Here is a 22,333-nt window from a genome sequence, read left to right as displayed (position 1 = left end):
CACACACAATCAAACGTCAGTGGTCCCTAACATTAATCCACTTACTCCTTCTTCAGAGATGAGATGAAACACACAGAACTAAATCAAATACTATCTTGCTACCAGCCTTGCCAGCCTCAGATGTGCAAAAATTATGAGTTGTGCAATCTCTGAATTTATGAAAAATATTACTTTATTTCTGAGTATTAGGATCAAACTCTGTTCTCTTTTGGTTTATAATTTTATTTCACATGGGTCCTGGAATTGTCATGTTATCATTTGCAGCAGAGAGAGCTGGGATGTGAAAATAAAGCTAGTACATGATACACCTGAGAATAGTGAGCAGTATTAGTAACAAAACATGACTTGTCCAGCTGTACAAACTCAGAAGAGATAATTTCAGAAAATATCTTGGACTTGGCCACTTGTAATAAAACATAGATAATTTCTGTAGTAAATCAGTGCATTTCAACTAGTTGTACATTTCAGATGAAGAGCCTAGCTAGCTAATTCCTGAGAGGATTTCGTTACTCCTTTTACATACCAGCAGAAATATTTGCTACTGAGAGAACAGTAGTGGAGTTACTGGCACTTAAAGCCAAGGCTGCATAAAGACTGGGCTGCTCTCATAGCTGCTGCAACTTCAGTCTGAGGCAGCGAGATGATATTTTCTTTCAGTCCCTTTCTCAGACTATGCTGTTTCTTCTAAATACTGTGTAGAAACACTTGAACTTTTCTGATCAGTATATCTGCAATTGTTCAGATGTACAAAATGGTATCCTTTTCTAAAAGATAAGAAAAATTTTAAAAGTTTTAATTTTGGAAAAGCAGCATTTATGATCTATTGATTTATGTCTGTAGAATAAGTAAAGATATGTTTAATTTTTTTCCATATTTTGAAATGTTGATGAATATTGTTCTGAGATTCACTTCCATATCTTGCTGCCTTTTCTGGTAATTATCTGAAGCTAGGAGAATTCAGTGACAAAGGCAGGAAGCAATGAGTTAATATCTGTGTTGGCTGGATATTCACCAAGTGAGGAGTTAAGATAGCCAGTGAAGTCCTTGGCTAGATTTGCAGTGTAATTGTGTATCTGTTGATAACACAGGTTGGTTGTTCTGTGGGTGAGAAAAGGTGCCATTTTTCTTTTTATCTCAGAGTGTCTACACAGTACACTCTTGCTGTCCAGTAATGGGGATGCAATAGAATCACAACCAAATGAATCTTAGTTTCCTTGAGTATCAGCAGCTGAGAAATAACACAACTTCAGTTCCAGGTCCTCCAAGCTTGCTGGAGAAAGATAACCCAGTATTCTATTGCATGTCTAATTGTAGCATGGCTCTGTCCTTTATGTTGACATGTTGACATTTCTCTGTTGATGCACCCATTATTTTCAGGCTTATCAAATATCTCATTAAGTTTTGAATTAACTATTTGCTGGAGCATTCAAGTTACAACATGTTAGTGGCCAAACTCCAGAATTTGTCTTGAGACGTTTTTCAGTCTCAGATTTATCCATAACCTTTGCTAATGATAAATTAATAAATTACAATATTTTTTAGAAGATAGCCTGCAAGAAATGCAAGATATTCTATCCAGATGATGATGAAAATCAAGATAATGATTTATATACATAACAGGAAGTGTGTATACCTGTATAACTCAACAATATGAATTAGAATTGAGGCTTTGATTGCCATACCAGTTTTTTTCATGAAGTCAGTTTAGAGGACTGCTCATCATTCATGTTAATGTGAAACAATGAAAAAGAACAAGCAATGAACAGGTCTTTATAGCAGGGAGATAGTTTTGAGTCGGTAGGTGAAAAACGTACTTTTTAGGGAGAATTTCTAAACAATAACTGCATGGTTTCCATTTTATACACCACTCAGGCTATTACTTGTTTGATAAAACCAATGGGACTGTCTGCACTGGAAAAAACATTAAATAGCAAACATGTCCCTGTACTTGGCACTGATGAGGTCACACCTTGAATCCTGCTTTCAGTTCTGGGTATTGAGGTGCTGGAGCATATCCAGAGAAGAGCTGTGTAGCTGGGGAAGGGTCTGGAGCACAAGTCCCATGAGGAGAAACTGAGGGAGCTGGCGGGGCTTACCCTGGAGAAATGGAGGCTCAGGAGAGACCTTATTGCTCTCTAAAACTGCCTTAAATAAGAGTGTAGCCAGGTGAGGGTTGTCCTGTTCTTACAGGCAACAAGTGACAGGATGAGATGAAATGACTTCAAGTTGTGCCACAGAAGATTTTGTTGAATATTAGGAAAAAATAACCTAATGGTCAGGCATTGGAATAGGCTGTTCAGGGAAATGGTAAAAGCACAATCCCTGGAAGTGTTCAAAAAATGTGGATGTGCATATGGATGTGGTTTAATGGTGAATATGTTGGTGCTGGATTAGCAGTTGGATTCAATGACCTTAGAGGTTTTTTCAACCTTGCAGTTCAATAATTTTGTGATTTAATACATGCAAGTACAAAATTACATCAGAGAAATACTTTAGTATAAGATACTCACATATCATCACTGCAAAGGAATTTCTTGCTAATTGTGACACTGTGGATAACTCTCACTGTCTTTTGCTTTGCTTCAATTTGATTTTCATTAAATATTTTTGAGACACTTTACTTGAAGGTGTTGAATTGAACCTTTTTATTTTTTTGAAAATTCCACTGAGTCTTTTTAAGCCAGAATACTTTCCAGAATTTGGCCCACATGTGCATTGAACATTTCTGCCTTGAACCTCTTATTTTTCAGCAAGCACATAATACTATGTCGCTGAATAAAACCCATCTGTTCCACACATGTGAATCAGCTGGGGCTACTGTTTGGCACAAAATGGTTGCCAAAATTCTGTCATTTGACTGTGAAGGAAGTGGGGTGGGAATAGCAAAATTATTTCATCTTGCATATATTTCTAAAATATATTTAACTGTATATTAATTGCCTTTGAATTAAGTCCTAATGTTCTTGACTGTCTTCCCAGACTAGAGACTGGCAGGCAGCCCTATGAGAACAAAGAAACACATGCTTATCTTTTGGTGTGATTTGAAAATTAGTAGGACCTGTAGCTTGTAGAATTCAGCATTTGTCCAAGTTTACCGTGCACTTAAGCATGGCTTGGGAGTGCCAAGTCTGCATAAAACATGGCTGTATGTGAAGCGCATCTCTGCCTCACAACACCAATATTAAAGGAAGATGCAGCTGGTGTGTTCTGACAGAAGTGCTCTGTTTCCTTGTGGTGCAGATGGGAAGCCGGTGTCGCTGTCCCCGCTGGAGTCGCAGCCGCACAGCCCTCGGTACACGGCGTCGAGCCAGCGGGAGCGCGAGAGCCTGGAGGTGCGCGTGCGGGAGGTGGAGGAGGAGAACCGCGCGCTGCGCAAGCAGCTCAGCCTGGCCCAGGCCCGGGGCGCCGCGCACCACCGCGCCAACCACTCCAAAACCTACTCCATGGAGGAGGGCACGGGCGACAGCGAGAGCCTGCGCGCTGGCATCGTGGCGGGGAACAGCTCCGAGTGCGGCCAGCAGCCCGTGGTGGAGAAGTGTGAGGTAAATATGCCAAAGGAACGTGCCAGAAGCAAAGCCTGGTAGATGTGGTCCCTTAAGGACATTGCAGATCCCCGTTTCCTTCCTCTGAAACCTTTTCCTCCAAAACCAGCATCTTAAAGGTCTGCTGCGTGCAGCTTTTCAGATAATTTTTTATTATTCTTTTTAAAAAAGCCTTTAACACATTTGTCATCAGAATATCTTCTGAGTTATTATTTCATCACAGCTTTTTGTCTTTTTCGTTCTTGTGTCCCCAACCTGATATAAAAATCAAAGCCTTGCTTCTAGCTGACTTCACTACAGCTCTGCAGATAAAGACCTGTGGTGAGCTGACCCTGTGTATTTTAAATAATAATGACTCCAGAGTGCTTAGAAAAGCCTTATTTCTTTGTTTCTGTGCCTATATTGAAACAATTCAGGGTTCATGATTAATTAAATCGTGGTTCGTGGAGCCAGCCTGTGCTTTTGACTCACTTTGAGGAGTGTGTCTGGATGTTGCTGTGGGAGCAGGTGCTTTGCGTGAGCTGTGCACTAGCAGTGTGCTTGGCTGCAGGAACAGGCAATCTGCTTCTGAGACCATTTTGGTGTGGTTGGTTTAGTTTGGTTTTTGCCATTTTACGTCAGTACTTCTGTGGATGTCATCCAGATACTTAGTTGTGAGATGTCTGAATGATGACAGGTCCAAATATGAATAGATCCAAAACAGAAAGTCTCGCTTAAAGGCCTTATGCCAATCTCAGCTGATAAAGTTATCAAAAATAACTTCCTCCATTTATTTCTACAAAGAGGGTAATACCATATCACCTTCTATCTTGCTTGCTGCCACTTGGAAGATAGAAGTTGAAAGAAAATCGGTGTGAGAGGAAAAAGAAATCCTAACTATTTCTTAATATAAATTCTATTCAATGAGAAAATATCAAGCACAGTTTGAAAATGAACTGCTGCTTTCCAGTTGGATATCTTTGTCCAACAATGTAGAAAAAAGACAATGTTATTGTAAGGGAGGGAAGAGGACGTTTTTGTTTTTCATTTTCCCTCCTCCAGATAGAGGGCCTGATTTTCCTCCGCGTGAGATTTTTGGCATTTCTTTTAATCAGGCCATCAATCAGCAAACCTTACTTTTCCCTTATTATTATATTAAGGAGTGATGAGCTGAATCTCAGTTCTTGGTTGTTCAATGTACCAACCAATCTAGGACACAAAAACAGTAGCTTAAAGTAGGGATAGTTTAAGTGGCCTTACAGTTTGTAATGTGTTTTGCCAATGAGTTTGCTTGCTCAGTGGGGTTTAGCACTCTGCTGGAGGCAATGCTTGTATAAAATACAAAATCTCACATTATTTACCATCCCCCTATTTCACTGCATGCTATTTTGATCTCAACTTCTTACTCTTCTCTTAAGGAATTCAATCAGTAACTCAGTTACAGAAATGGAAGTGAAAATGAAACTTCCCTATTACCAGATTTGCCAAGGGTCTCATCATTTATCCTGTTAGTGTAGATTCTCATCCTGTGTTTTTGTGAGGGGCATCTTGATGCCTTTCATTCTCTGGTTCTTTTCTGTGTTTCAGATGTGTAAACAAAGGGATTTTTTAGCTTCTGACCCTGGAATATATCACAGCAAGAGTTGACAAATTAGGTAGTGAGAAACAAGGGTTCTTAGGAAGAAGACTCTTGCTCTGGTGGAGACTAAGAGTGCCAGCAATGGGTTGCTCATTTCATTGAGTCTGTTCTTAGAGATTTACTGGTGGTAACATTTCACAATCTAATTTGGGAAGGTCTTTAATGGTGATTAAAACATTTGAAAGTGCAGTTACAATGAATGAACATTAAATCTCTGATAAAGCATCATCTATGTGATGTTAATTGTGATCTATATCAAATAGCTGTGGGTTTGTTGCATTCCAGCCACAGCTTTCTATTCTTGCATCACAGGAGAGCTCTCCTGATACTTTAAAATGGACCAGCATTATACTGCAAGAAAAAGATCAGACACCCAGACAAGGGGCTTCTCCCTTGAGCAAGCAGATGCCCATCATGCCTTCCCAGGAGTAGACCATTTGAACACAAACCTTGGAAATATGAGTAAGCATAGTCCTTACACAGATGTCAGAAGTAACAACAGGCTTCAGAAGGAGAGCATAATGCCAGTGGAAGATAACAAAATTGTATGCCTTTTCCTTACAGTGTTATTCCAGTATCTTTCCAGTTTGTGCCTCCCTAAACTGAGCATTTACTTGAATTGTGTATTTATAAATATTTTTGAAAGATATTATATATTAGGAAATTGATAATTAGGAGTATAGCATTTAGTGGCTTAGCAAGATACTTAACATTTGAAGCATTTTCAGAGGCATATTTGTATTGTTCCTGTTCTCAACAGTGTTGTTCAGTAGCATTAAGTGTGTAGTGCTCCACAGCCATCAAGAACAGATCCTCACCAACATCAGCAGTGTAACACATGTAAAGCAGATTTTATCTGCCACTGGGGGAAAAAAAAACAAACAAGTTTTTCTGGAAAAATTTTCAATTCTGGAAACAAACACAAGTATTTTGTAACATACTTGTAATATCTCTTAATCACATTCAACAATTATTTATGAAGGATTAAATATCTACAATGGAAAGCCTACTGGAAAATTACTGAAGTATGGAATGTCTTACCAAAGATTATTTTTAACTATAAGGACTAATACAGGTTTTTTAAACTCATTATTTCAACATTCCAAAAAGTAGCCCAAGGAGAAGAAATAGTTATGCATGCTTATCTAGGCACTGTATACTCCTCATCAGTATGGATCTGGGGCCCAGTTCTTCGTGTAGAAGAACTGGGTTTTGGATATTTTTTTCACAATAATATTATGCCAGAACATGAAATACTGCATTTAGAGACAGGCTTTTCCTGGTGTGTAGTGGCTGAGTTAAGAGTTTTGAGCTATGTTAGCATATACCTTGGTATGACTTAAACTCCCTTTCCTAAAGAAGCTTAGCTTCCTTAAGTACCTTGAAGCACCTACACCTGAGTGCTTCCTAAACTATTTAAAATTAAAAATAGTTCAGTTGGTGTCCCTGATCCTCAGCCTGTAGGGAGAATGTTGTGATGCACTTCCACAGTGTTTTGATTACCTCTTCATAGCTCTGTTTATAAACAGAGGAAGAATTCATTGACTCTGTATCGTCAGGCGTATCATCATTTCATTTGTTGCTGCAGTGAGTTACATTATCCAAAAGCATCTCCAGTGAATGACCTGAGTCCAAACTGCTGCAGCAAATGGTGAACACATCCATCACTCACTTTGAAGAGAGCATTGTAGGAAGATGGACACTTTGAATGCTCAGTTTGGTCCTGCAGCAATTTTGAAATATCCAGGCTAGAGTGTGACTAGTGTTATCTAAAACTATCATGAAATGCCAACAGTAAAGGGGCACGTGTAACATACAGAGCCTTGTGTGAGAAGTTTGGTGGGACATGTTGAGCCAAACAGGCAGGCTGACACTTGCAGTGGAAGTTGGAGCATTCTTTGGTCATGTGGCTTTTGTCCTTGGTGTTAGCTGCAGTCATTGGGTCTGGAGGTTGTGTGAATCACAGTGGCCAGTTCTGGTGGGATGGGGGATACACTCTTCCAGCCATCTGCAGATGGATAAAAGGAATTTGGGAGAAGTGACAATTGAGGTGATGCTTACAGTAGTATGCTCAGGAGGGTGCAAGTTCTTTCAAGTGCTTATTCCAGCCATATCTTGCCAGAATCTGGGTACAGCCAGCTGTTCTCAATCCAAACATGCATTTGGAGCAAGAGTGGAGAAAACTGGAAATAATGATTTTCCCCTTGGGATGCAAACATCTGCAAGCAGTTCAGGCTGATAACTTCATTTGGCTTATCTGTTTTTCCACTGACTTTGTTTAACAGTTAAACAACAAGAGAGAGGAAGGTTGATCAAGGAAATGAGAGGAATAGACTGAGCCTTGAAGCATGCTGCAGGAAAAAACTTGGGACGAAAAGGTCTTGATTTCTGTTCTCTTTGAGGATTATTGCTCTGTTGTTTAACTGATTGCAGGCAGGAATAGAAGTGATATGTAATATCAAACACCACAGAGAGGCTGAGCAGAAGGTACATGGATGCCTGTGTCTCTGTGCTGGAAGAGAGCATTCAGAAGCGTAGTAAGTGCTGCTCTCACTGTGTCCTGGCTGAAGCAGCATCCAAGGCAACAGCAGCTACTAGAAGACAGCAAGGAATGCATGCCTTCAATTCTGAAACAAACTGATTTAGTAAAAGGAGAACAGATGTGGGCAAGAACTTGACAGAATAAACCCTGATTTGGACGGAAGTTGTAAGGTAGAGAGAGTGGCTTTGAGGAGAGCTTTTCTGGCAAGTGTAGGTGGTATACAACAATGATGACTGTATATGACAGTGCTATTCTGTGGAAATCCCTAAAATGTTTGTTTCTGGTCTAGTGCCTTCAGGTGAAATGTTTAAAGCAAGGGTGAAACTGTTCTCAGTTAATTTGATTTTAACTGGCACTGAGGGGAAGGATTTTAGGTCTTCCGGAAGGGGAGGGGGACCAGGTGACAATGAGAGAGGAGGCAGTACATGTAGGTTCAGGAATCAGTGCACCCACAGCAACCCATGCCAATGAGTACATTACAGAGTCCTGCTGTAATAGAAGTCATTAATAAGCAGTCTCTGTTCTCCCCTCTTATCACAAGAGAAGAACACAATCAATTTTTGCCAAGTGTTGAGCATGCTCGGTTCCCTTTCACTTTAACATAAATTTAAAGTGCTAATACCTCACAGAGTGGCTGCCAAAATGTACTACAGTACATTCTTTCTCACATCTCTCTGGACAGACAGTTGTCTTATTAATTCAAGTCCTCTTAAAACATCAGATCTTAAATATGCCTGAGCTTGTGAAGCACAGCAGGGCTGGAGGGAGCTGTGATGTTCATGTGGATGTTCCACTGTGGCACAGCCACTTGGCACTTGTATGATTCAAATTGTGCCTTGTTCCAGGGGATCTTAATGGATGGGGCTGTGGGCTCTTCAGATGTGCCCAACACATGGCACTTCTTGTGTAAATGTGCTTCTGTTACAAGCCAGGCTTTGGGAATCTGTGGCTACGTGAGGAGACAGAATTCCTCATTTGTTCTCAGCATAGTGGGCATTCTGTGGAAAATGAGAGCTATGTGTGTGAGAAACCAGCTAACCAAGCTTCAAATGGAAGCCAAATGAGGCTTCCCTGCAGTTTCACAGCTGTGTCCCCAATGGCAGCTTTGTGATGACAGCATGGTGAACTCTGCTTCATTTCTGTGACCACTAAGAAACAGAAGATCACAGAACCTGGAGTCAAAACTTGATAGGATTAAAATTTTTTTGTCCCTAGGGAGCAGAAATGGCTACTTTTTAAAAGCAGAGCAGAGTAACGTGATAGCATTTTTCAGATTAGTACTTACTGCTAAATAATGACTCGTAGCGCCTTTTCAATTTTCCCTTTCCTCCTGAAGAGATGAGGAAACCTCTGCCTCATGTTAAAAGGGAGGTAAAAAGGCACAGAATAAGTGATAATTTACCAGTGTCATGAGGTGGAGCGAATGTGTTTGTGGGGGTTGTGTTTAACTTCACATTAATGCTGCTAGAACAGGCCATGCTGGTAGTCACACGCAGGGAGGTGGCCTCTTGCCATCACAGCCTGTGTCCCATCGCATCACTGGGATGCATCCAGCCCTGGCAAACCAATAATCACAGTCATGTTCATCCATGAGAGCTTGCTCACCCTCTCCATAGGGCCTGTGCATAAGACAGAAATAATTCAAAATTTCTGAGATCATACCTGCTTCTAATTATCAGACAATTTTAAACTTTAGTTCAGAAGATTAAAAATATCTGTATGTTTGCACACTCAGGATTTTGTGTGCTGCTTACTTGGGGAGGGTCTGTGTACATACATGCACATGTATGTCTTAGCTAATAAATGCAATTCTACTCAAACATCTGATGTAATGTAGTGGTAGTAATGACTTTGGAATGATGATGGTGCTATAACTCAATTAAGATGTTTTTAGCAAACTGCCTCAAGTGGGTTGCAAACAGCTGCAAAACACCCACTCAAATCCCTAACAATTGCAACACTGAACAACAGCAGTGTCATGTGTGTGCTCTCCTTAACAAGTGATGAGCACAGGAGCGGGCTTTAATTTTGTTCTTTTTGTTCCTTTTCTCCCACAGACTATCCACGTTGCCATTGTCTGTGCAGGGTACAATGCCAGCCGGGATGTTGTCACACTCGTCAAGTCTGTCTTATTTCACAGGTAAAGGAGGTTTTCTTTTCCTGTATATTGTACATCTGATTATCACTACATGAGCTTTTTGTACATTTACTATGTTACTTCAGAAGAAGGTCAGACTCCCTTCCCTGGTTCCTTTCTCTTTTTAAGAAATGAAACATTTAATTCATGATCATCTCAAATAGATTTCACCTGTGTGAAGATTTTCTACAGTGAATAAGAGAGATCAGAGATCCACCTGCTACTCCTGTTGCATTGTGGGAATAGGGATAGTATCTATCTTCACTGTAAAGCATCCACACACTCCTGAATGCTGGAAAATAGTGATAATGGTAATAACAGTGTTGTATTCATTTAGCCTATTTCTGGTATCAGTTTATGGCACAGGTGTAGATGATAAATTCACACTGGTTGCTTAACTGTCCCAGATTCCAATTTTGACATTTGTTTTTGAAGTAAACCTGCTGTTACAGTCAGTATATACACTATTTCATTAAATTCAGGTGCTTTATTCTGGCTTTGGAATGGCTGCTGACAGTCCCTCAGAAGGTTTTGCAACCTGGTTTTAGTACAGTTAGCTCCCAAAGTTGAGAGGCATAAATGTACAATGAAAACAAAATAACCAATTCCCTTAATAGACAGCAACTCCAGAAAAAGAGAATTCACATTAAACTCTGTGTGGGCATATGTGTGTATCCATTGTCCAGTTTAGAAATTCTCTCGGAAATGCTTTCCAATGATGTTGCCAAAAGTGGATTAAAATTGGGGAAGTGATCAGACTGCTTGATTCAAACAGGTTAAATAGACTAGTAAAATATGCTTACAGTACAAACAAATTATTAAGGGAGGTAGTTTCAATATGCTGCTTTTTTTTGAAAGACAATTTTGTGCAAGAGTGAATTACTTTTGTTCATGTCATGTGGTAATATCTTCTTGTGTCTATCATGAGTGGGGCATTCCAGTCCCACACTTTGCTCCTTACATTTGCCTCCAGTCTCCTGCTGGAAGCCTTAGTAGTCACTCCCTGACAATGGTTTTAGTACACCATTTTATCATTTTTGGTAAGCTTCCTAAAATAATATAAATGCTCATCTTGTCCAGTATGAAAAAAGACGCCATAAGTATTGTTTAATCAAAATAGAAGAGCAGCTTCCATTATCGACACGCAATCTTTGCAAGTCTTTTGAGAAGTAGCATGTTCATGTTAGATGGGGGTAGGACCAGAAGAACAATGCTAAAAAACATAACAAAAGCAAAAATACAGTAAATATCCATGTCATTCTCTTTGGGGGATTTTACTAAACGTTAAAATTCTGGTAAATGGTAAAACTATATCTATTTCCAATTAGAAGTTTGAATTGTTCAGTGTAAACTGGGTTTATATTGCAAGGTTGTGGGGAGGTTTTGTATTTTTTTTGTTGTTTCTAAGGGATTTAATGGAAAATCATATTTTTGTGGTGACATGAGTTATCCTATTGGTAAGCTTCTCCCTGTTTGTCTATCCTAATACTTGCATCCATTTTGAGAAGGCTTTAATCTCTCTGTTTCCAATTGTTCTGTAAATAATAGACATCTCACAGCTCAAAGGTTTAAACAACCTCTCTCTGCTCTTTAAAGGAAATGTCCCTGTTTTACTTAAGGCACTCCTCTGAGCAATTAGCAAATTTATAAACAATACTGTCATGTAATTAAATTATTAAATAATAACAAATTAAAATGTTAAAACAAAAAAAAGGTAATTAATATTGGTATTTCTAAGTCTGATGGATTCTGCCTCTGTCAAGAACCTACTGGTTTTGGCCTGCACTGCTGCTCATGTCAAAGGATTTGCTGAACTCAGCAGAGGTGGTCAAGATAAAGTCCAGTATAGCTAAGGAAACCTGGGTACATTCCAGATAACCTATCTCCCTTGTTTGCTCAGAACATACTTAAAGACAAGTCTAAGTTCATTCCTGCCTAGAACTAGGGTTTCTCACTAGGTATTAAATTGTTTGCTAGAAAGAGAAGATTTTCTCAGAAAAGAGACAGAGACAGACATTTCTTTGTTATCTTCTAGAAAACACAGGCTTCTTAAGCATCAGTTGATGCTATGACTCCATGGCCATGCTTCAGTAGCACTCCTTTCTTGGATCTTTATCTTTGGAATGGCAGTTCTGTAGAAGGATGCAGAATAAGCAAAAAGAAACAACAAATTAGGCTGAATATTGATTTAGAACTAAGTTTCTTTGCTTTGGTTGCCATGTGCAAGCAGTGTTATTTTGGAGACCACTATGCAATTTAGAAATGGTGATGATTGGAAAGGCTTCTTTTAGTTGCTATGATCTATTTAATTATAGGAATGCAGAATGGAGACAGGTCATGATAGTGCATTTAGGAGGATTGAATTAGGAGAGTTGGAAGTGGTTGGTTCAGATAGTTAGTGCTTCATGATGTCAGCATCAAGTTTACCTCTGGCTTGAGGGTCGTCAGTGAGAACAGGCATGGAGATGTCACTTCTTCTAACCCTAAATATGCACCAGAGGGTGCATCCTAGCTGCATTGTCCAAAAAGCCATTGTTTGAAAGGTCTGTATGTTTCCAATGGAGAAGTTTGCTTAACAAGAAGTTTGTTATCCTAATCTCTAAGTTAGGCTACTGGTCCTTTATTTCCAGTATCACCACATTCAATCTTAAAAGTTTTGCAAGAACAGAAAAAATCTGCTGCCAAATTTATTGTCATAGAGATTTTGTTTTTCCTTTGACACACCCTGAATTCAATCTACTGATTAAACAACTGACCCCTTAAAGCAACCAGGCTTAATGTCCTCACCTGTCTTCCTGCACCTCAGTTGGTGTTTGTTGTAAGACACTGATGTCAGTGAATCTATCTGGAATTCATGAAGATGTCATGTCCTTCTTTTGGCATTTCTGTACAGGTTAGTAATTAATTTGGCATTTCTGTACTGGTTAGTAATGTTTTAGCATGCATTTTGATACAAACCTATATACCTAAATTCCCTACTTCCATAGGAAATCTCTACTTCTCTAATGGAAAAGCTCTGAGAAAAGGAGGCCATGTCAGTCTAATCCCAGGGAGCATTAACATATTTGTTATACCCCCAACTTTAGCTAGAGTACTAAATAGAGACACAAAACAGCAGGAGTGCTGGGTCATTAAGGATAAAAGCTACAGGATTTTCTATAGATGGAGTGTGCTGTCTCTTCTCTCTTGCAGGAATGTACAGCAAATCCTGCATATTGAACATTTCAGCTCTCCACAGGCCTAAAACACCAAGATTTGAGTCATACCATATATATTATGAGACTTAGGCAAGCTACTTGTTCAGACCATTTGAGAAACCACATGTATCTTCAGATTCCAGAGAGTGGGAAAAGGAGAGGAAAGGGGTAGTGTGATTGATTCCACATAAGAACACCATAGTTCAGAAATGAGTTTCATTCCCAGTGATAAAGGAGCTTGATTCCAGTTTTGTCTTTCAAAAACGTATGCTCCAGCCACAAAATCCAGCAGCTTTTAACACCCAGTTTGACATAACTGACAGTCTGTTCTCAGGAGGAGACTCAGCAGAGCTGGGATAGTGCAGGGTTTGCAGTCTGATAAATATGCATTGGCAGCACTGCACAGAGGGAGGCTGGTAGAATGAATACTCAGTCCTACTCTGCAACTTTGCTACTTTCCTTTCTTGCACATCCAGTTCCCAATTATGACAGATTTTATAAAGCCACTGCAGGGGTAAAAAAAATTATCTGAGTTTAACACAAGCATATCACCATGTCCTTAGAGCAGCCTCACTTTAGTTGTTCCAAACCAAAAGACTAAACACTAAAAATGTATTATATTGGGTTAAATAGACAGAATGAATGAAGTGCAAATACTTTTGGAAACAGTGATTATAGTGGTAAGCTAAAAAGCACCTGCATTTCTTTTTCAAAATTGAAGCAGTTTTCTGTGGTTGATAATGTTCCTTGAATCTTTTGCAACTATTGGTCCAAGTTACATTGGTGATTTTTCAATGTTTTACTCCATTTCTGAAAATTGCAAACCTTAGAGTGCTACAGAAACAGCCCACAATCCTAGTTACATATTAAAAAGATAATTTCTCAGTTCGGGTAAGTCTTAACTTCAATAAGAGCTAAAATGGTTTTTAATGTGTCCTTTTTCAAAAACATGCCTAACACTATGTTTCATTTGGAAACAAAATAAAAAACAAACTTACACAATTATGCATGTTTCTGGCAGTTAGGTCAGCCTGACAATCTGTAAACAATTAACTTCTCTTTTGTGCCAGCAAATACTGTGTTGGTTTTTTGTGGCCTTCTGTTTTTTTCCCCACTATGTCAGTCCCTCTTCTTCACAGGAGACACTGCATTTACTTCTTTGGCTGAACTCTCCATTTATACTACAGCAATAGTGGCATAGGAGTGTGGGGGCTTTGGAAGAAATGTAAACAAAACCAGACAACGAGACAAATGCTTTTTAATATGAAGTTGCCTCTCTGCTTTAAGAAGGCTGCTTGTAACCTTAAAGTTAAGTGTATGTCAGAGCATTTTTAAGAACAGGATATGAAGCTGTGTTACAGAATGCTGTATGAATAATGAACTCTTTTTTTTTTTTTTTTCTCAGAACAAGTAGAATAAGACAAAGCAAATGAAAATCTAAATTAAATTAAAAGGATGACATGTAATTTCCAAGTAAAAGTCACAAGTCAACACTGGCTGGTAATTAAAGCTTATATAATCTAATGGCTATATTCCATTGAGACCACTTTGCCTTAATGGAGTTAATTTGAGAATTCAAAACCTCTGACAGTGTTTCCAACTTTTCTAATGTGTCAGTCTATTTTGTGTGAGGTTATTCTGGCAAAACACATAAAGTGTGACCTGGTTTCTCTGATCCATATGAATGCATCAACAATACACACTTTTTGTTTTTTCTAGCTGTCCTAACAATAGAGCATAATGGAGAAAGCAATGTTTAAAAAAAATCTGCTCATGATTTACTCTTAGTACTTCTCAAAGAAATTCTGTCAGTAAACACAAAACAAGAAGATCCATGAGTGATGCAGCAAGCGTGTATTTAGTCTCTCTCCAATACTTTGGGGAGCATTTTCATCAATACTGGGTGTGAAGTGGTATAAAAACATCTTGAAGATTTTCACATTAAAATTTTTCTCATATGAGAGAGGGATTGTCATATGGGCATTAGGAGAAAAAGTTTACCAAACTGCCTTTTGTAATTCCTGTTTGAAGTTCTTGTAACCATTTGTTACAGATATAAGAGGTACTACCTTGTTGTGCTTCCCTTGATAAAGTATAGGTTTTGGAAATAAACCCCCTCGGCTACTGACCTTTTTGTATTCTTAGAAAATAAAATTTCTCTGTTGCAGAGAGAGAACTGTGTAACCAAGCAGCCAAGGAGCTGCCTTTTGAATTACTAACAATTGAGCTATGGAATAGTGCAGACGGGAATAGTGAGCCTTGGTTCACTACTCCCTTTTTCAATTGTAGATTTCTGTATTTAAGTCTGTGGCAGTGGCTATTTGAAAAGAAAGGGCCACAAATGCTTGAGCAAGCAGATCATAAATCTGATGAAGAATAAGAGGTTTTGAAATGCAAGAATAAGACATCATGATAAGAAAAAATGTAGAGAAATGGGTACCTTGGAATAGACTTCTAAATTCATGGCCTGACTTTTAAAAAATTGACGTCTTTTCATTTTCCTAACTTTATAGGACGTCAGCAATTTTGAAAATGAGGGCATTCATTCAAACTCCTATATTTAGGTCTAAGAACCTATACTTAAGCATCCATGCTTGAAAATCTTGGCTAGAATCTCCCTTTGTTCACTTTTGAGGAAAGTAATTTAGGAAAATAAATGTGTGCTCTTTACATATGGCTCACTTCGTCAGATAGTGTTCTGATCTTAAGATAAGTGGAAATAAGTTAATATAGGGAGATTTGCAGTTTTCTGAACAGAGTACTTAGAACCTTAAGTTTCCACTTGATGGGAAATAGCCATATTTTGGAACTACATTTTACCAAATTAAGACATTAATGCATCAGCATTTTCCATGTAGCAGAAACTGTGAAAAGTTGTAGTTGGTAGAAATTCAAATGTTCAAAATCATTGAAGTAAATAAGATTAAGTATTTCTGGACCTTGTGAGGAATTCTATGGCTGTTACAATAGCTGCTTCTGCAGTAAGGAATCTGGAAGACCTGGGGCTCATTGTTCTGAAACCTGGGATACTAGAAACATTTATTCCTAAACAGATTAATTCACATGAATACTGAGGATTTTCCAAAACCTGTTAGTTTTGTGTTAGAAGTTTATCACAGTTGCCTTATATTGACCCATGTTATTCCATAGTTGAATATACTGTCCCCAGTACATTATAGGGATTTCTATCAGTATAAGATACAACCAGCCTTTATGTGTGTGTTTTTTTATTTTTTGTGATGTGCCCAGTGGAAAATGAGCAAAATGTCCCAGTTTAATGAAATTCAGCTTTCAATGGAATCCTTCACAGTATCCTGATTGTCATCCCCAATTCTTATAGCCACTGATTCAATCATGTTGTCAGATAATCATGACATACATTTCATACATCTGTTGAGAAAGATTTCTCATCTTGCAGAATCTCTTCTGTATCTGTTATAATGAATGTTGGTTGATCTTCAAGCTTCTAAACTTGTTTCTTAAACACTTTGAAACAATCCATATCTTTTAGGCTTCACATATTGCAGACAGCAGAAGAGGTGAAAGATGTCATCTGTGTGTATGCTAGTCTTGTTACCTTCAGAAGGTCTTCCAGCTTTGAGGCTGTGCACTGTTGGCTTCCAGCACCATGCTAAACCTCACATTTCACAGAACTGAAATCTCATCTGGAGTAAAATTTTCTGTGGCTGATGCACATTTAGTTGCAGATGTCATCAGGTCACTATACTATTTTGGGGATATATTTTTGTAAGTGATAATCTTTTGCCTTGCCTCTGACACACACTTTTCCTTCCAGCTGAATCTTTACCATGAGGCTAACAACTTGAAAGACATTTCTGTGTGGGAGTACAGCCATCCTTTTTTCTTTCTCCCAGCAGGAGATGAACTAAAGTAAATGTCACCCACTTGTTCCCATATAAGTTTCATACACTCTGGGTCATTCAGATAAGTATAAACTGCTACTGAACATCTGAGTGTCTTTGTGTCAGATTTTTTCTTTTCAACTAGTGTGTTTCATCTTGAAATATTTTATATAAATTCCATTTAACTAAATGATCATTTGAAAGAAGCTTTCTTTTTTTTTTAACTGAATTTTTACTCTTCTTATTCTACTTTAGAATATAAGATAAATAACCCAGAATAAAAAAGGGAAGGAAATTACTGAAGAACACCAGCTGGGAAATAGTCCTACCAGAACCCAGACTCAGCCCCTCCTTAGCAGAGGGAGCTATGTGGGATGTGTATGTTGATACTGAATATTTATTTGTCTTGAGATACTGCTCTGCCGGTACCCAAAGCCACCGGTGTTGTACTTTGTTTCTCTTGGCCTTGTCTCTACTAATGAGATGTATCTCCTGATCGCTGCTATTTCCTGATTTTTTTCTTGGCAAGGTGCCTGGTTACTGCGGAATCTGCATGAGCCAGGATGTCCTCTTCTACTCTCCTGCTGGGCTGGTGAAGTAAATGTAATTGCTGTGATCCCTTTAGCTTGGTAATGGGACACTCAGCAGCTGGCAGCTTGTGCCTTTCCCCCTCCCCTCCTCCCTCCAGGACAAGCTGGAGATTGAAAGACCTTTGTCTTCTGAAAAGCGTGTTGTGGCTTAGTGTTTTGGATATTGTTTAAGGCAGATCAGCTGTGGGTTTATTCTGCCATCATGATTATCTCATATATAAGGCTTCTACCCAGCCCTTTTCTGCTTTTCCTGTAAGCACATAATGTGATCCACAGTGTCCTTGAAGCCAATACAGCAGCTTCACTGGCAGCCCTGAGTGCTGGGTTGGATCTGCAAAATCCAGTCATACACTGCTTCTCACTACAATCTCCTCTTTCTGCTGAGGGGTCTGTTAAAATACAATGAACAAATATATGTATTTTTACATTTTCCTGTGGACTTTGTTCAGTGGGAAGCAGTATTACTCATCAAAGCAAGAAGAGAAACATTAAAAGGAAGGCACACATTTTTTATTAATGTAGAAAATGGAGAAAAAATAACCTTCATTTTTTGGGTTAAGCCCAAAAATGTAATGGAAGTATATTGGCCTGAGCTAACATAGTTTTCCTCACTTTTCATTCACACTGAAGAATGTAGTAGCATCACTCATCTTCTGCTTTAATCAACATCTGAAACTAAATACTTCTCTTGTTAGATGAAAAATACCAATTAACAAGTACACTCATTTAGCTTTACAAATTCCATAGGAATGAGAATCCACTATTCCACTCTAGGGATCAAAGAAAGCTTGATCCCATGCTGAAGTCTAAACAAGCATATTTTCCTCTTAGGAGTTCTTTCAAAGTCTGTCCTTTTTTGCTGACAGAGAAAGTTGCTAAGCTAGGGCTAAACATGGAGGACTACAATTTGTGAGTAATTTCCACTGGTAGGTTTCCTACCGCAGAAGTTAAGATCAAATTTTGTTGCTTATTTTCCCCCCAAAAGGGAGGGAGTTTAAGGGAATTAAACAAGGTATTTATAATGCCTAAGTTCACATTAGTATAGAAAAACCCATACACTTTGTGTATATTCTATTAGTATAGAAAAACCCATACACTTGCCAGTCTTGCTGATACTGGCTTCACCCATCTTGTTTTGAAGCTTTTCAGTTAGCCTAAGTCGGGTAATTTCAGAGGTGAACCCAGATCTGGTGTTTTGAAGTAAAAGGCACTCTAGTGAGTGCCTTTCTTTAACCATTAGTAAAAAAGGATATGGTAAGATTTGCGATTTCCATTCTGTTCACTATGCCAGTGAATAGCTAGAAGGCACTCACCTGAAACATCTAATATTGGGCTCCTATGGGACAGCTGTTGGTTCCCCAAGATTGCTTTGTAGAAAAGTTCTATGTAAACTCAAGGGTCCCAGAATTTCACCTCATTTAAATTGTTATATTTAACTTAGGACAGTCTTCTTACTACAAAGATAAATTACCAGGTTCACCTAGAAACTGAAACAATTGTTTCCAAAGCTCAAGTCCCCAAAGGAATATTAACTTGGCCTTTTTTTAAGGAGCTGGTGCATGGGACAAGACTCTTAGGTGTTACAAATCATCACATTCTGCTGGAGTCAAAGGTTCTGTGTGTTCATAGCCACCCAGAAACTGATTGAGTATTGTGTTGTGGTCATGTGTATTCAAATTGTGTCTCAGTGTTTTGGCCACAGAGCCGGACTCCACCAGACATGCTGCACACTCAAAACTTGACATGGTAGACACAGATAAAACTTTGTAAATTATGATGTTGTCCTTTAAGAACAGGAATTAGAAACCTTTGAACTAACGCGTTCCTCTCCCTCCTCATATCAGGCGGAACCCACTCCACTTCCACCTCATCGCAGATGCAATTGCCAAACAGATCCTGGCAACTCTGTTCCAGACGTGGATGGTCCCGGCAGTGCGCATAGACTTCTATGATGCAGATGAGCTCAAGGTAAAGACACACAGACACAGGTGTCAGTCATATACTTGTGATTTCTTGTCACCCTTTGTTCCTCATCTCCCTTGACTGGTGAATTGCAGGGGAACTACTGCCTAAAAATATTGTCCCTGATGACAACTAATTCGAGCTGACATGGCTGTAACCCTGATTACACGTAACTGGAAGATGCTAAATGGCTAAAATCAGTGCAGTTCTCTAGAATGAGAGCAGCTAATGAAATGTTTTGTGTAGCAGCTTAGAATTTTACTTGCTAGCAAGAGGATTCTGGCTGTCCATCTGATCACACTATGTTTTTTTAAGGATACTTCTTCCTAGCAGCAATGGTGAAATCTTAAGAATCTTGCTCAATAAACCCAAGTCTATTACTGGAAACACCTAACTGCCTTGCATTCCTCAAGCACAGGTGTGTGAAACTCTAAGTACACACACTTCGGCAAGGTAGCATTAGTACAATAGCTACCTTTTTTGTATGGATGCCCTTCCAAAAGAAATGATTATTAAAAGAGTTCAGTCAACGGGGTGGGGGAGTTGGGAATCACTTACTCAAAGTAATTCTCTTTTCATACTTAAAAAGTTTAAATCAGAACATGGAAGCACAGCATCAATTTGGAGCTGTATGTTTTTTTTACCTGTGGAGGTAGAATGAAGTATTCAGACTTTGGCATTTGAAGTTGGTGGCAGTAATTTGTATGACTTACCAGACTGTTCTGAACAGGACCCTGAAACAAGGAAAAAACCTTAAATTTAGCAAATTGCTGTACTTACTAAAGGGGAAATTCAAAGCACACCACATTGGGAAATACTGAATACAGAAAGCTTTAGAAAGAGATGGAAAAGGGAAAAAAGTGATTCTTGAGAAAAATACTTTGTTTCTGGTTTTATTTTTCATTGATTCTTTTACATGAAGCCATAAGTTGATATTAACCTAATTAGCCAGAGATCCCCCTTCTGTTCTTTATAGCTTTATAGCAAGGAGGAGGTTTTTTCCTATCAATCTCGTACGTGTCTATATTACATGTGCTTTTCTGCAAATTGTAGGGTTTTTAATTAGCTTCTCAGCTGGGGAAGACAGACCTCTTAGTGTTTTCCTTCTGGTCATTTGGGTATGGTCCAATCTAGTTAAGTAAATAATAATCAAGAGAGCTTACTTCAGTGATCCCCAATTTCTGATTTATAGGCAAAACACTGAGTAGATATGAGGCTACAGAGCAAAACTGTTTTATCCCTCCCTCTTCACTCAGCCTTGATTTTTTATATGACCGGTGACCTACATCCACACTAGATTATCTTGCATGCAACCCATAGGCTTTAGGTTGAGGACCAGTTTCTAGCTGGATGTAGGTATTGATGCATAAATAGGTCTTTCCAGGTTTGCCCCTCTTGTTCAGAGCTCATCATTTTCCATACCAAGCAATTTCCCTGGTTTCAGTGGCCAAAGAATCACCGTATATAGTACTGAGCATAGGAGAATGTGATAGACACTGGCAAAGGAGAGCAAAGAGTTATAAATATAAACAGAGTTTTAAAAAACCAGGAATGATGCTGGCTCATATCCAGATCATTTTGCAGGTTTTAGCAAAGACGACAGAGGAGCTGTTTACAGACAGCTGTAGAAGCTCATCTCATTTGTTTCTTATGTAGCCCCTAGAGAGGATTTAATGATTGGTTTAGGTTCATGTATTTCACCTGCACTCTTGGGAGCTGTATTTTGCTGCCTGGTGTTAAGAAAACATAGAGCTGATGCTGGATGTTTACTAGAAAGCTTGTCTTTCTCTGAAGTGATCTATGGATTCACTGTTACAGTATATGTTATGTTTCAGTTTAAATGACCCTCCATAGTTCTTTTTTAAGCCTGCAATCAATGCCAATTTCTGACTTTTAAAAGGGTTTAAACTGAGTAATGGCATGAGAACTTTCTACTTCGCTTTCATTCACTGATGTTCAATTGTTTTGGAACACATTTTAGCTGCTGCAGAAAACATTTCATTTCATGTTTGTTTTTTTCCCATTGGATATGTATGAGCTTCCAGCCTCTTCCTTCTAATGCAGCAGGAGCTGGCATGTTAGATTAAGCCCTTAAGTGCTAGGAAAAGTCCTGCTTCTCCTCCTGTTCCTGCTCAAACAGTGGAAGAGAGCACATAATATTAGATCCTCCATAAATAATATGGATGCTTTTTTGTTTTCAAGTAGCTATTTAGAATTCAGGCAACAGTTTCCAGTAGCATATTAATTTTTTAAAAGGCAGAATTTGGAGACTAAAGTATTTGATATTTGGCAGTGTTTCTTAACATATCCTGCAGCTCTTAAAATAGATGCTGTATAGCTTAGAGATACCAGTGTCCTGAAGAAAGGCACAGAAAATTAGTCTTGGCTGGGGCTGTTGTTTTCTCTCAGGTTTTAGAGGAAAACTGGACACTTCACTGCAAGAAAGGGAAGACAAGGTATCATGGATTATATCAGAATTTCTAGGGCCAGCAAACCAACATATCTGCTGTGAATTAAGCATGTCAGATGTTCCTTTTAAAACTTAGAGAAGACTTATTTTTCCTTTTGCAAGGTGACACAGCTGTTCACATTCCTGTTGCACCACAAAGAGCCTAGGTTCATTCTCTCCCTAGAAGCAGATGCTGCCAAACTACCAGCAGCCTGCTTGGAAGAGAGATGGAGCACAGGAAAGAATGGCCAAGGAAAGGTATATCTTTGCTTGGGGTACGTTATAAGGGATGGGATAGAAGAGGAGGAAACTTAACTGTGAAGCTGAGCCAAAATAACAGCATTTCCAGGAACAGGGTCAGATGCAGTTGAGATGTCAGCTTGCTGGATGTATTTCTTTAAACCAGTTAGTTTGAAGATTTTAACAGCCAGCT

General features: G+C 38.8%; 1 protein-coding gene and 1 long non-coding RNA gene across 2 annotated transcripts in view; both read left to right on the top strand.

Annotated features, from left to right (window-relative positions):
- The window catches only part of LOC143694110 (uncharacterized), a 502,521-nt gene that overhangs the window by 351,140 nt on the left and 129,048 nt on the right, over positions 1-22,333 (top strand). The gene's annotated exons all lie outside the window — the stretch shown is intronic.
- LARGE1 (LARGE xylosyl- and glucuronyltransferase 1) overlaps positions 1-22,333 on the top strand; it is a 271,689-nt gene that overhangs the window by 128,204 nt on the left and 121,152 nt on the right. Inside the window, exons 4-6 of the mRNA XM_077178505.1 lie at positions 3,241-3,542; positions 9,760-9,842; positions 19,334-19,457. Coding sequence (XP_077034620.1) covers positions 3,241-3,542; positions 9,760-9,842; positions 19,334-19,457 — 509 coding nt within the window. The remainder of the gene's footprint in view (positions 1-3,240; positions 3,543-9,759; positions 9,843-19,333; positions 19,458-22,333) is intronic.

This window comes from Agelaius phoeniceus, chromosome 5, assembly GCF_051311805.1.
Source record: "Agelaius phoeniceus isolate bAgePho1 chromosome 5, bAgePho1.hap1, whole genome shotgun sequence".
NCBI classification, from domain to species: Eukaryota; Metazoa; Chordata; class Aves; order Passeriformes; family Icteridae; genus Agelaius; species Agelaius phoeniceus.
Note: the sequence above shows the minus strand (reverse complement) of the source record. Positions and strands in the feature narration are given on the sequence as shown.